Source organism: Lissotriton helveticus, chromosome 7, assembly GCF_964261635.1.
Source record: "Lissotriton helveticus chromosome 7, aLisHel1.1, whole genome shotgun sequence".
Taxonomy (NCBI): Eukaryota; Metazoa; Chordata; class Amphibia; order Caudata; family Salamandridae; genus Lissotriton; species Lissotriton helveticus.
This window is the reverse complement of record NC_136068.1, coordinates 1,259,794,954-1,259,810,133: the sequence shown is the minus strand read 5'-3', so window position 1 is coordinate 1,259,810,133 and position 15,180 is coordinate 1,259,794,954. Positions and strand designations below refer to the sequence as shown.

General features: G+C 45.3%; 1 protein-coding gene across 7 annotated transcripts in view; it reads left to right on the top strand.

Moving 5' to 3' along the window:
* Positions 1 to 15,180, top strand: part of SPATA20 (spermatogenesis associated 20) — a 2,403,479-nt gene that overhangs the window by 755,678 nt on the left and 1,632,621 nt on the right. For all 7 annotated transcript variants that reach the window (XM_078654432.1, XM_078654437.1, XM_078654433.1 and 4 more), the window contains one exon: positions 10,150 to 10,304. In XM_078654432.1, coding sequence (XP_078510558.1) covers positions 10,150 to 10,304 — 155 coding nt within the window. The remainder of the gene's footprint in view (positions 1 to 10,149; positions 10,305 to 15,180) is intronic.

Below are 15,180 nucleotides of genomic sequence, written 5' to 3'. Positions count from 1 at the left end.
TTTATTTATTTTGGGAGTTTTCTATAGCGCTGGCCAGACCCAAGGGTATCGGAGCGCTTTACATTCAGTCAGGAAGAAACAAGTGTACTGTTCCTTTCCTTTTTCATAAATAAAAATGATTTTAAAATTAAAAAAAATAAAAAAAATAAAAAATTGTAAAGCTAAAAACACCGATCGGCATCTTCTAAAAGCGAGTTTCTTTAAAATCGGTAGTAATCATTTTTTCCTTTGCAAGTTATAAAATTTACAGAAAAAAAAACACATCCTTGCCTGACCCCCTTTTTAATTGGGAAAGGTGCGGTACATTCTCCATTGATACCGTAACGAACTCTACCCTTAGCGTTCTGATAGAGGTGTTTCAGGAAATATATAATGGTATCATTCAACCCCAAATCTTGGAGAATCCCCCACAGCCTCTCATGTATTACATAGTCGAAGACTGCGGTTAGGTCTACAAACGCTAGGAAATGCCTTCCTTTTTTTAGGCGGGTGTATTTACCGATGAGGGTGCTCAAATTAGTCAGGTCAGGATTGGACCACAAAAGGTCTAAATTAGTCTTATATAGATCTATGGGGATCCTGTGTGCTAGTGACGAGCTCAGCTCGTCATGAGGGACGGTTGAGCTGCCCTCATGACGAGCTGAGCTAGTCACAGCCGTTGGAACGTTCGCACGCTGGGATAATTTCCCTGCTGTGCTGAACGTTCCAAAACGGGCGTGGTTGTGACGAGCTCAGCTCGTCATGAGGGCAGCTCCGCTGTGCCTCATGACGAGCTCAGCTCGTCACCAGCACAGCGGCGCCGCGTGCGGCCCCCCTCCCCCCGCACAGCGGGGGGAAAACACCCCGCAGCTATGGGGTTAAGGCTTTGTTCTACGGTTTCTAGTCCTTTACGGAATGCGAATTGACATTCTGATAATATTTTATTTTCCTCGCCCCAGTCTTGTAGTCCCTCTAATACAATACGCAGTGCACTTTTCGCCGAAGAATCCAGGAGGGATATCGGTCGGTAAAATTTTGGATCTTGTCTATTTCCCTTTTTAAAAATGGGGACTAAAATGGATTCCGTCCAAGTCTCAATATACTTAAAAGAGCAGCTGGCCGTGATTATTTTGGTCAGGATTGGACCCCAAAAGGTCTAAATTAGTCTTATATAGATCTATGGGGATCCCGTCGGGGCCAGACGCCTTACCCCCCCTTACTTGCCATAATTGCACTGTTTACCTCATCTAAGGTAATTTGGAGGTCATTTACGGTTGCTGAACATGATAGATTGTTTTCCTCGCCTCCCTTGTTAAGGGTTTCTATAGGGTTTACAGGATTATGGTTACCAAAGATTTTTGTGAAATGCGCCACCCAAAGCTCTTCCGTGATCGCTACTTCGATGGTAGGCGTGTCCCCCGGGTCTAGGAAGAGTGCCCTTACGGCCCTCCAAAAGGCTGCCCCATCCTTAAACTCTATAGTTTTGTGGATGGTATGCCAAAAGTTCTTCTTTTAGCACCCTCTTACGTTCTTTGATTGCATGATTGTATACCTTCCTTGCCTCCCATCATGCAGTCGGGTTCCTAGGAATGCTATGGGACTCTCTTTTCAATGTGGTATATGCTTTTGTGCACTTTGAATCAAACCATCCTTTGGGCTTTCTTATGGGGTTACTCTTTCATGCCCATAGGATTTCATTTATTGACCATGTGATCTCTTGAAAAGATGTAAAAACTATTTTCTGTGTTGTATTTTCATTTAAAATGGCTTCTATTGCTGAGATACTTTTTTACCACTATTTTTTGTGTTGTTTCTAGTGGATCGACCATCAGCCATTTCAGGGCATACCCGTTTTTCCTATTCAGTTCTATCTGTTGGGCATAGGCAACTTTGTGATCATGCTTAGTTTGGGGAGTTAACAGTTTTAATGAGATGCTCGGGGGAAATGATCGCCCAAAATGATGTCATGTGTTACAAATTGGCTCGTCCTTGATGCTAAGTTTGCTGAGAGTAGGAAGTAATCTATTGTTGTAAAACATCCTCTTCCATTAAAGGTACTCTTGAAGAGCACCGGGTTAAGACTTAGCTCATTTGCAAATCCTAAGTCAAGATAGCAAGCCATTTCATTTAGGATGTTCCCGTATTGTGTATGTGAGAAATGGATTTCACTTTCCCCTTCTTCATTCATAATACCACATATGTTAGTACCATTTTTAGAACACAGTGCAATGTTAAAGTCCGCCCCAGACAATGTACATGTCCCCTCTATCTTCTCTTAACATTCTTTTAAGAGCATTTAATAGATTTTCTAGAATTCCAACTATCTGATCTGTCAATGCATTATTATAAAAATTTACCAATACCACTCTTTGCTTTCTCCCAATATACAACTCCATCAGTTGATAATGTACCGCCTCATATTTCAATGCTATTTTCCCAGTATTTAATATGTTAGATACATAGATAGCTAGTCCCCCTTTACCTTCCCATAGTTTCCTACAACAACCGCTGTGTGATAGGTACGATATCCATTCATATGTACAGGCTCCTTTAGCCACGTCTCTTGAAGACATATGATTTGAAATGAAAACCTTTTATAAACTCAGACCACTCTGGATTAGCTATCTTGGTTTGTAATCCTGCTACATTCCAATAAACCACTTTTACAAACTTGTCATTGTCACAATGTGTACCTACTGCAGTGTTTACATTTGACACAGAGGTGATAGGGATTGTAATACAATTTAGCGCTGGGTAGCAAGCTGCTATTTTTGACACAGGATCCTGTAAGCGAATTAGCTCAATATGGTGTATAAAACTACTATTTATATCTGTTTTACCTGTCTTACTGTGCATTATTCCTCTATTTACTATCTGTAATGGGGGGTGTCTTTGCAAGTCAATCTTGCTCTTCTAGATTGTACAGGCTTTCAAACCTATTGGCTGTTTGAATATTGTAACTAAAGTTACTTTTTACCTGACAGACCCCATTCATGTATTCCCAATCATTTGGTGGTTTGTAAAAGTACCCTAGTGGGACTACATTTATGCTTTGGGGGCTTATAAAAGTGCTCCCTAGAGACGCTCCAATATTGTTTTCACCAACTATGTGGAGCCAAAAGTTAGAACCACACAGTCCCCTGTTAATGCTTTTTGGGTTTTCCCCACCCAGGGCATTCTTCTGACCATTTTTAATTGAGAGAACAATACTCTATGTAGTCTTGTCCTGGTGCTCAGCCAGTTTAGAGATTTGTTACTCAAGGTCACCCAGGATTCACTTTCTTGTCCTGAGAGCTGCAGTACATTTGTTAATATTACAATATACGGGATTGCTTCTGGTGGGAGATCTAAAGTCTGGATGATTTGATTGGTTTTAGTCTATGTAGGGCATGGGGGGGGGGGGGGGTGAGCTAGCATGGGTGTGGTGCAAGGTAGTTTCTTTCATTTACCTGCACTGTTGATTATCCCGTTCTTCCCCTTGTCTCTTACGATATTGCAATGAGTGATCTGTGCCTAGCAGAAATTTTTGGGCCTTTATTCTCATCTGGTTATCATACCTTTCTTGTCTTAAATCACTTCTTTCCCTGATGTCTGGTATATTAGTACTTGCTCATGTACTTGGTGTTACCAGGATTCTCGTACTAATTGTATTAGGCAATCTGGGTTTTGTAGCCTCACCCTCTCTGGTTGCCTGTTCACTACATGTCTTGTTCTTCTCCTGGAGTTTCCCTAGGACTGTTTCGATGTTTTTTAACCTCTCGTCGATCTTACCCAGTGATTCTTTTAGGGTAGTCTCTAGCTCTTTTATCAGAGTAGAGACCTCTTTAGAATCGATCCTTTTATTATGTGGTTCATTCTGTATTAGATTTTTCCCAGTCTGTCCTAGTGGTTTTGAATGTATTATTTTTTTCCGCTTTAACTCCTTTCTCTGCAGTCTAGAGCTCGGTGTATTTTGCCCAAGGGATTTCCCATGTTTAATCCCGTTTCCTCCCTCTGGGTTTCTCACGCGCTTTGGAGGAGGTTGAAATCCTCCGTCCTCCTCATCGATAACCCACATCTGATCTTCAGTAAATTGTATGCAACCATTTATGGGAGGTTTATTGGAAATGGGAGTACTTTCTGTCCCCGTTGCACCCTGGGTGCTTACTATTTGCTTTTCTCCCCTGGCTTCAACATTCAACGTCTCTTCCACAGTACTTATTTGTTTCGCTGTTGCCCCCACCGCACCCGTCAGATAGTTCAATAGTGAGGAGCGGGTATTCGTGTCCTTTTTGGAGTCCAGCTTCCTGCATAGTCCTTTACTGGATTCTGCCTTTCTTTTCCCCATACCTATGGATAGTGCAGAAATACGTTCGAAGTTCACCAAGATTTGTCCGGATATGATGTTCTACTATATACCACGATTATGGGATTATAATCTGACTACAAATTAACACTTCTATGAGTGAGATAAGTCAGGTACTCTGGAGATACCACACAGGACTTTCAGATAGTCATTCAGATATGACCGGCTAATAGAATGATTTGTGTATTTTCCCGGGTACAGGATTTCTGCTTCAGGCACTCTCCAATCCAATCAGACAGCCCGACCTCCTCTGGTCTCTGACGGGCCCGCCCTTGGCACAGGCTTTGCCCGGTTGCGCCTACGCGCGTCCCGTGATGCATGGGCGGCGAGTGCTTTTCACCACCTCCGGCGCGGGAACCTGGCGTTGGCGCCTCCTGGCGCGGCAGCAAGGTCTCTTGGGGCTTGGAGTCCCCGGGCAAGGCAACAACTGGTGGCAAGCGGCTCCCACAGTACGGGGGCCGCGAGTGCTTTTCAGCACCTCCGGCGCAGGAAACTGGCGTCGGTGCCTCCTGGCGCGGCAGCAAGGTCTCTTGGGGCTTGGAGTCCCCGGGCAAAGCAACAACTGGTGGCAAGCGACTCCCGCAATGCGGGGTCCGTGAGTGCTTTTCAGCACCTCCGGCGCAGGAAACTGGTGTCGGTGCCTCCTAGCGCAGCAGCAGGGTCTCTTGGGGCTTGGAGTCCCCAGGCAAGGCAACAACTGGTGGCAAGCGGCTCCCACGATGCGAGGGCCGCGAGTGCTTTTCAGCACCTCCGGCGCGGGAAACTGGCATCGGCGCCTCCTGGCACAGCAGCAAGGTCTCTTGGGGCTTGGAGTCCCTGGGCAAGGCAACAACTGGTGGCAGTGTGGCTCAATGGTTAGAGCGGCAGACCCTGATGCAGAGGTCTAGCCCGGGACCAGGGTTCAATTCCCGCCTCGGCGGGTTTTGGGCTCAACTTCCTCGGACATGATCATTCTCGCCTCGGTGCCTATTCTAATCATGGGTCCCACTCTGCAACTCTGGGCAATAGCTTACTTAATCTCCACAACGGCCCCAACAACGCTAGGATGCCTGGCTTCACCTTGGGGGTGCCCAGGAGTGGGCACTTCACAGGGAAAGGCCAGGAAGGGTTCCTCCGCGGTATTCGTACAAGCACCGAGATGCCTCATGGGTGATTTGTGCGCTATACAAATACCACTACATTTATATTTACATTTACCTGTATGCTTTGAAGTCTGCACTGGGGGCACATTTGGTGTTCCTGTGCATAGCCCAGTTCAAACCGGTTGCAGGGGCTAGCAGCCCTTGCTCTGGCTCGAAACTGGACAAAGGAAATGGGTGTAGCCACCCCTCTTTCCAGACCCTCCCATAGGTTGGTCCCCAGAGTATGTCCAACCCCTTCCTTGGGTATAAGAAAGGAACCCCTGACTACAGGACTTTAGATTACAGCTGGACGAAACTCTGCTACGGAAATCCCGGAACTTCGACGATCTACACGACTAGATGACTGAAGAATCTCCCTTGGAGTAAAGGAGTTACTCCCCTGCTTGGCAGGCACCAAAGACGCATCTGACCGGTTTGCATCTCCGAAGCTCCCGCCGGACTCCGAAGTATTTGCAACCCAGTAGGGAGATTTCCAGACTTCCCAGAGGCCAACCTGAGTCCCCAGCAAAGCTGAGACCCGTAGCCCTCGTGGGTACCGTGGAACCGAAACCCCTGGACACGGTGCACATTTGCAAGTGCATTAGCTTCTCGACGTTCCCTTGAGGCAGTGCATTGGGTTACTTGCAGCCCAGAGCCGAGCATCTTTTCCAGCAAAGATTGCTGGCCTACACTCCACGAGTGTTCCATGAGCCGGCCCTTTGTGTTTTCTCTTGAGGTACCTTCGAGATCCCTGGTCCATTTACTGGTGGGTCCATGAGAAGGCAACTTTGACTTTCCTTGGGTTTCTCTGGTTGCTCCAGACGTGCCCTGACTCTCCACCACTTGGTGTGTCCCCCGGACCTTGCTGGTCCGCACCGAAGCATCTTTTCTCTTCCTGCGTGGGTTGCTGTTGCCAAGGCTTGTTGGGTCCAATCCGGGCACCGACACCACAGCACTCGACATCCTTTGTGTAACAGCTCGAATCCAGATCCTGATTCTCGTCTACACCTCCTGGTCCTCGTGGCTGCAGAGTCAAGCTTCACCTCTTCACACCTGAAACACCCGACAGAGGTGGGCATTCGTCTATCGTGCCCCTGGTCACTGGCAAGTGACCCAGACTCTGTCCCCTGTGCTATCAGGTTCCTCACATCTTCGATCCAGGCTTGGATCACACCGGACACTTCTCTTCTCGACGGCAGCAGCACTTTGCAGCACATCGCCAATGAAACCAAAGACGATTCCGGACACCAAAAGACACCTATGCACCTGGATTCCCTGGGTGAGGTAACTCGAGTACTCCGGTGCTCCCGTGGGTGATGGCCCTAGAACCCCTTAAATCCATAGGGGTTTGCTCAAAGTCCTCTCCTAAGTGTCCTTAATCTTTAAATTTCCAACTGCGACTTTGCCCATTGAAGCTAACGGGGATTCGCGGCTGTGTTCTCACACTGCATGGGTCCCGTGTGGGTCCCCTGTATCACTACCTTGGGTGGTCTATTATGGTCCCAGCAATTCTACAGGCTCTAGGCCTTGTGTCTAGTCAAGTCGTGGTTCTTATACCACTTTCTTAATATAAAGTTTTGTTCGCCCCTAGGGCCTAACGTATATTGTGCTAATTTACTGTGATATATTAAGTGTAACATATGTGCTTTGACCTCTAGCCTCATAAAGAGACTATTAGGGTGTGTTTAGGAATAAATACATATATTTTATATATATACCTGGTGTGGTTCTCCTTTCATTTAGCCATTCAAGAGATTATAGACTGGTAAAACAAGCTGCTTTACATTCCTTCAAGACTTAGCCTGAAGGGTGCTCTCCATAGCTTCCGCTAGGATAGCTTTCAAATAAGGTTGTCTTTAACCTATCACCTCTAAGGGGTTGTTTGGACTGGTGCAAGGTGCCCACTATAACTAGTGAACAGCATATGCCAGGCCAACTTCTCACACCCACTCCTTATTGGGTACCAACTCATGACTTCTCAGAGTAGCTTCCCTACCGTACCTTTCTTTGATTCATCATAGATGAATCGTGGACCTTGTCCATGCCCTCGTGGAGTATTTTTGTGGATTAATTTCACTAATCGCCACACAGTTCAACGCCACACCAATCACCCCAACACGTTTCCATTACACTCCACTCCAAAATACATAAGTAAAAAACATTCACATTTACAGCGCCAATACCTCCAACTCTAGCAAATTCGAGACCTAATGCATTGCAATTGTATTTTTATTAGGTCTAACGATAGCCAAGACCTTTTAATTTAAGTACTATTATATGTATAATAAACTTACCTGGAAGGGCTTCAGCGAGCCCTCCTCATTCGTTGGTCTGTTGTTTGTCATTCACATTTTTGTTCTGCCCACCACAGCATACAGAATCAGGCAACGGGTCAGCTCACTTCTACTATTCACTAACTTCACTGTGACTGTGACACCATGATTGGGTTATTTGATTTACTTGTCAGACCCTAATACAGTGCACCATGTGTGCCAAGGGCTTGTACATCAAATGCTGCTGGTGGGCTTGCAGCACTGGTTGTGCCACCCACAGAAGCTGGGGGATTCCAGGAGACCGGGTAAGTCCGCACAGTGCTGAATAGAGAGATCTACATGCAGATGGGTGGGAAGAGTTGCACCTGGGACCTGAATAGGGCTGTGCCTTCCCTCCACAATGCTGGCTCCACCTCCTGTGGTGTGTCGATGTCCCTGGCCTACACTGTGAAAGGAAAGAAGGAGTCTTGTCAACAAAGTGCTCCAGGACTGACTAGAACTTGTTTGGACTAGGCAGAGGCCTCTCTGCCTTCAGAGAACAAAGAGAATTGAGTATAAATATGGGGACCCAGACCCCAGGACTTTAGATCACTTCTGGAACAACAAGACGAGCGTTTTGCCAAGGAGAAGAACCAGGGAAGCTGCAGGAGTTTGGACTGCCCCTCTGCCAGTGTTCTGTTTGCTGTGTTGGCCTGCAGTGGTTTCTTTATTGCCAAGGAAAGGAGAAGGAACTTTTAAAGAACTTTCATCATCTTGCAGAATATTACTCTAAGGGCTTGAACCTGTGCTTGCCTCATGCTGAAGTCTCAGGGACAAAAGACTTCACCTCCAGCTCCCCTCAGAGTTTCCTTGCTGGGAATTCAGTCTACAGAAGCCTGTGTGTCGCTGGGAGATGGAAGCGCGATGCATCGAGAGAAACGTGTCGCAGTTGCAGCTGTTGCCTTTGCATCGTCGGAGAAGCGTGTCGCCGCCGCAGAGGTCGCCGCCGCAAACCAGAGAAGCGTGCCTTCGTCAAAGCTGTTATCGAACGCATCCCCAGAGAACCGTGTCGTCGCCGTCGCATCGCCGGGGAAGCGTGTTGAAGGGCCTGTCATGGCTCCAAAGCTACAGAGTTCTCCGCACGGCCGCTGGGCGTGTGTGCCCCCGTCGCCTTCACGTCATCGCATCAAGGGCGCCATCTTATCGCATTGCACCGGATTGTCTCATCGCATTGAGGCGCCATCTTGCGCATCGCAACCGGGCCACAGGACAAGAATCTGCACATCACCTGCGCTCCTGTAAGGATCAAGATGCATCCCCTACTCTGCACAAGCATCAAGACCCGACGCATCATCTCCCCCGAAGCACGGTACCGACGCATCTCCCACTCTGCGAGCCTTTTGATTATTTTGCGTTATCCATCCAGGTACTTTTGTGAGAACTGTGTCACATTTATCACCAACTTGAACTAAGCCACTTCTACCATCTTTAAGTCAATTTTAAGTACAGTATTGTGGATTTTTATCGTTTGTGGTCTTGTGTTAAGTCTGTATAAAGAATACTTATTTTTATAAAAACCTGTGTGGTGTCCATCTGTAGTGTTTTCACTGTATTACTGTGTATATTCACAAATGCTTAACACACTGCCTCTGATATAAGCCTGTCTGCTCGTGCCAAGCTACCAAAGGGGTGAGCAGGGGTTATCCAGCAGTGTAATCCCCTTTCCCTGAGTGAGAAGCAAGGATCCCTATTTCGTCAAAGGTGTATACCATTGCCAACTAGAGACCCCCAGTTCTAACACACGCCTGCACTGCTGACATGTTTTTTACGGCTCCCAAGATTTCAGCAGTTGTTTTTGATATTATTAAAGAGCCAACAGAGTACTCTCTAGCATTCTAAATTCCCTCAGCTAGACGTAACTGGTTTTTTGATCATTTTGAGGGCAAAACTGACACAATCCTTGCTAATCTTGCCAATCATGCAGGTTTTTATACTCCGGCAGAAAAGAGGGTTTGAAAAGCTCCCAAAATATCTCCCCAGAAATCTTTATATGCTAATCGTATTTCCTGCTCTTCATATTTGTATCGTGGACCGCTACTGTATTTCTTTACTACTTTTCATCTCTGTGTTGATTTCTTCCTTCCTTGCATTGCTACCTCTCATTGGGCCCTGCTTCCTCTCTCTCCAGGTTCCTCCTTCTTTCACAGGTGTCCTTGTTCTGCCTGCCTTCCTCCCACTGCCTTTATTATCTCTCTCTATGCCCTGCATGTTTCTCTGAGTCCATTCTTCTCTTTGTACCGTTCTCGTTTCTGTTACTGTTTGCTGCTCTATTTCTCTCTAGATTGCATTTGTTCTCTTTGTGCACAATTTTATTGTTAATGCCTGTAGTGTTGTGCATATTTTCATGTGGGTTGTCCAAGCTATGTCGTTCATTGTGATTTCCTGATTTCAGTTGGATATTCTACATGCCATTGGTGTCATGTCATGGAACGTGAATCATTTGAGAATGAAGATATTGGACTGATTATGAACCAGCACTTTGTCTCTATAAAGGTTGATCGAGAAGAACGGCCAGATGTGGATAAAGTCTACATGACCTTCGTACAGGTATATGTCTCAAAATTGTAGATGAATAATTTTAATAGAAGAAAATTGTTCAAGGTAAGCCTTTAACTAAAAACATTGATGTAGAATTAAACGAAGGCGGGTCACCGTGTGGGGGACCTTCTCTACCAACTTTGTGCATGTACCACTGGCCTCTCTTAATACCTAGCGCTGGAGGAGGTGAACTGTCTCGGAATGGACACGTCTTGTCCTGTCTCTCTCGCTCTCTTCCCCAGCATATTGACAGCCCTGTCCCTCCACTTCATCCTCTCTGACCGGCTGTTGATGAGCTGAATGGGGAGGAGGGTTGGCCTAATTATACCATTAGACTGTAATTAGACTAGGAATGGAGAGGATGGTGATGGACCAGCCTGCCATTTTCTGGTCTTTTGACATTAATGCCCAGCCCTTTCATAATGCCAAGGGGGCCTTCAGTAAGCTGACTAGGAAGAGTGAGACCGGATCCTCAGTAGGCCAGAGGGTAAGATAGGGCTAGAATAATCTGCCTCTGTCTTTAATTCCTCTAGATCCGAGCACACCCGCATGTTAGTTGCCTTGAAGAGAGGTCGCAGTTCAGATTTATGAATGGACAGTCAGACTGGGATGGACAGAGTAGTCCAACTCTGTCCTCTAATTGCCTGCCCAGCATTTTGGGAGTCAAACTCCAACCCTTCTCAATCCAGTTGACTGATACGTCAACTAGATAGAGTAGTGAAGTGCTCCCTTTTTAGGGCGAGCTGGCGTTGGAGCGCGAAGCGCTCCCGCCAGCGAGTTCTATAGTCGCCGTGTTCACTGGCAAGGGAGTCTAGAGCTGTGCACGAGCCGCTACTGGCCTGTGCACGAGCCGACTCAGGTCCGTGAACGCGCGGGAACGTCAAGTGCACGTTCACGCGCGTCACGCTCCTGTCCTCCCGCGTCTCCAGGCCGACTTGCGGTGTGCGTCACAGCGTGTTCCAGCGTTTCTGTGGCCGTAGGTAAGTGAGGGCCGGGGGGATTTGTTTTTTGCTTATTTGTTTGCTTGTTAAAAAATGTAGTTCATTAAAATGTTGGATGTTGGTCTTAACTGTCGGTTGCGTTAGTCGCCTTTGTGTTATTTTGATTTTTGGAAAGCAAAATGGTATCATTTTTTGCGGGGGGGTCTTTTGTTATCTATGGTAACCAGCTTTAAGATGGTGCTAACTAATTCCATAAGCCACGTTGGGTGTCCATTGCACTTGAAGTTTTCGGGTTTGCACGTTTAATCTGTTTGTTTTGGTAAAAGGTGATGGTACCCTGCTTTAAGATGGCGCTTATGAATAATCTATGAACTGGCATTGAGTTTCCATTTTACTTGTAATTTTCAGGGTTGTGCTTATACTTTGTTTGGTTTGATAAAAGTGTTGATAGTGTCAATGAATACGTGCTTTACATTTGAGCGTGTCGCAGAGGTATACAGTGTGCTTGACCATTTGTTAGCCAAAAGTTCTTTCACAATGGTGCCGATAATATTATCTAGAAATAAAAATGGTGCTCCTGTGAGATATTTGTATACACATGTTAATATTTGCAAGAAACAAAAACTTTTTTTGATTATTGGATTTTTGTTACCAAGCAAATGGGATTTAAATGATCAACAAATGGATTTGGGTAAGGTATGATTGGATATTAGAAGGTTAACATGATCTCGTGAATGTGTTGTAATATCGTGATTGCCGTTTGAAGATGGCGTGCAGAGCCGGAGGGATAATATATTGATGTGCGCTTCAAATGAACGCTAATCTGATTGGCTGACTGTTACTTAAATATTGGTATCAGGCGTTATGAAAAACTGTTTGGCTGATGGAAAGGTGGTTTGAGACTTGCACGCTGAACATGGATAGTTTTACAAGGGATTAATTTGCAATGTGTTCTGGGGTTGTGTTTATCATACTGTGCTTAATCTGTGTATGGTTATTAAAATTGTGTGTTAGTTATGTTCGGGCATGCATCGCTTTTTAAAGTACCTTGTTCTTTTTTCTTTGCATTCTAACTAAAGCTCAACTGGACATACTTCCTAATAATAGCCAGTAATTCTAAACACTTTGATTCAAGCCTTTCTGTGACACGAACGTGGGAGGCTTCATTCCCCATGCCCTACATGCTTTAGAGCGCTAAATCACTTTGCTTCACCCTCCGTGCTCATCTCACATTAAAGGAACACCTCACCAGGAAAACCAGGACTGCATTGTGCCCGCTATCCTTCCTAAAGAAAATTAAATTCTCTTCCAGATGCTGACTTTAAAACTGTTTCTGGACCGGTCCCAATTATTAAGGCAGTGCTGTGCTGAATGTCCTCCCAGGTGCTAACCTGCTTCTTTTGCAGGGCATCAAGGTCATGACTCTATATTCTTGGTACTGGAGTTGCTTACCCTCTTCGCTGTTCCATCTTCAAGATCATCCGCATTGCCTACTTCTCAGAATCGTATGAAAGGAGTCTCATATTATCGAAGTGCTAGCCTGACATGCTATCGGCCGAAACTGCTAGAGAATAAACGGAAAATTGCGGGCTGTGCAGGGATACTGGAACACGAATGTCTAAAAATTGTAAGCTTCTAAGCGTACATCTGGTACTATTCAATACAGATTACGACATAATGGCTCATGAAAATAAATGTTACATTTTCGTAAGTTTTCACTCCAAATAAGTCAAATATGGATCAGAACAAAACTGCAGCATAAAGCCTAGTGTTGCTTCCCAGAAAACCTCAAGAAATTGCAGCCAGTTTGGCAGCCTTGTAGTGTTTGCTAGAATTGCACCATTACTTTAAGGAGCAGACCGAAAGCAAGCCGTGTGCTGGCAGCTGCTTTAGAGTGATTATTCTTTCAGGGTTAAGAGGATCTCAAAACTGTGTGTGTGTGTGTTTATATGTCCAGATTAAGAAAACATTTTTCATAGATATTCATTGACAATCTGACCTTTTTTTCCACCTCTGTTTTTAGGCTTCAGGGTTATATTTATTTGTTTAAACAGGAATTGTGCTTTCAATGTTAGTGCCTTGTTTATAGGAGTACAGAAGAAACAAATGACCCACACTCTGTCCATCGTCTGAATTTTTTCCACTTTTTCTATAAGACGTTCAAAAAGGAGATCTTGAGAAAGGTAGAGGGACATGAGCAATAATCGTTCCTGTGCCTCCTGATGTTGAAGATGGGAGCTGCTGCAACCTGCTCACTGTTGAACACTGACATGGAGTTGTTGACCTCTTTGTGAAGGGCAGAGCGGCACCTGATATCGAAGCTTGGACTGGGGTAGAAGCAGACACTTGGGTGCACAACAATAAGACCTGCTTTATCCAGACATTCTACCCTGGAAGGCTCCAAAGCACATCATTTACTTCTCAAAGACCAGTGCCACTGCAGCTACAGACTGCATCTTTATTCAACGGTACCTCTTAACATTTTACTTCCTAATTTTTTTATTCCTGCACAGGAGTGGTTGAATTAAATAAAATGGGTACTTCTCAAAGGGGCTAGTACACTAAATCCTATTTGTCCTATAACAATAGAAAATACTGTTGTCCCTTTGACGCTGTGGAGCGAAGTTACCAATTAGGACGGTGTTGTCATTCTCTTAGAGCTGATTATAGCCTCATATTATGTTAGAGCTCGTATTATATCAGGATTTGGATTCTAGCAAAATCCTGAATTTTTGCATCTTCAAACGAATCCACACAGAGATTGGAAGTAGGCGGAAAGTGGTACCTGCTTGGTTGATATGCACTCAAACTTGTTTAGTGATGAGAACTTAAAGCATGTTCCCTTCCAGTTCATGAGGAGTACTTTTTAAGTTCTGGTAAAACACCTGAAGTACATTCCACTCTGAACTTGTATATCCATTGTGTGGTACTTGCCATTGGGGAAACCTACACCTCATGCAAGATCAATTTGAAACCTACCGCGCCATTGGTTGTAACTCCAAGTGGTGTTCAGACTATTTGCGTTTCGAGGGGAAGCGTATAATCGGGCAGCGCAGCGTTGAAACTTCAACTATTGCTGGCTAAATAACACCATCAGTCTGGCCCTCAAAGGATCATTTAAGAGCCCACCTGTAGCCACCAACATAATCCCTTTTTAAGGACCGGTTCCAATAATGGACTGTATAGCTTGGAACCTCCTCCAAGTTCCCCACATACTGCACAATGGAATTGTGTTCCAGAGAATAGTGCAAATAACAGATTGGAAACCTGCATTTTTTCCATAGGTGGAAAACCACTCCTACTGGGACTGGCACTAACCGTTAAGAACACGGCCAAGTGATGTTCACTATCTGGTACACAACCCCTCCTGCTTACTACCATATCTTAATCAGGGTGGCGTACAGCCCTATTGGGTCCCCTGTATCTCTTTATGCTTGTTGACCGTTCTCGAGACTTTGAGTCCTAGAGAACTGCTCATGCGTCTTCATCAAGAGGGTGTAATCCTCACCCTTGTAACGGGGGCTGGTGGGGTTGGGTGACATAAATATCAGGGCCACCATTATGCATTATCACCAACTAATTTTGATTACTGTTTTCATTATGCAGGATAGGACATTATGCAAAACTCAGTTTCTGTCTCAAGTTGAGTAAGCTAGTTCTATTGAGTTTTTGGTGTTGGTCCAGCAGATATGCATAGATGCAAGATAGGGGGAGAGGAGTTGGCCTCGGACCTGGGGATCTGGGTTAGAGTCTCGGTAACGACGCCAAAACCTCCTGTGATTCTGGGCAAATCACTTAATCTCCCCGTGCCTAAAATGAAAGTAACTGGAAAACGTAAAAAATGTAACGTAACTGGAAAAATATGTAAAGCGCTCTGATACCTGATTCGGTTCGGGTCTAGTTCGCGCTATATAAAACTCCGCAAAATAAATAAATAAATAAAT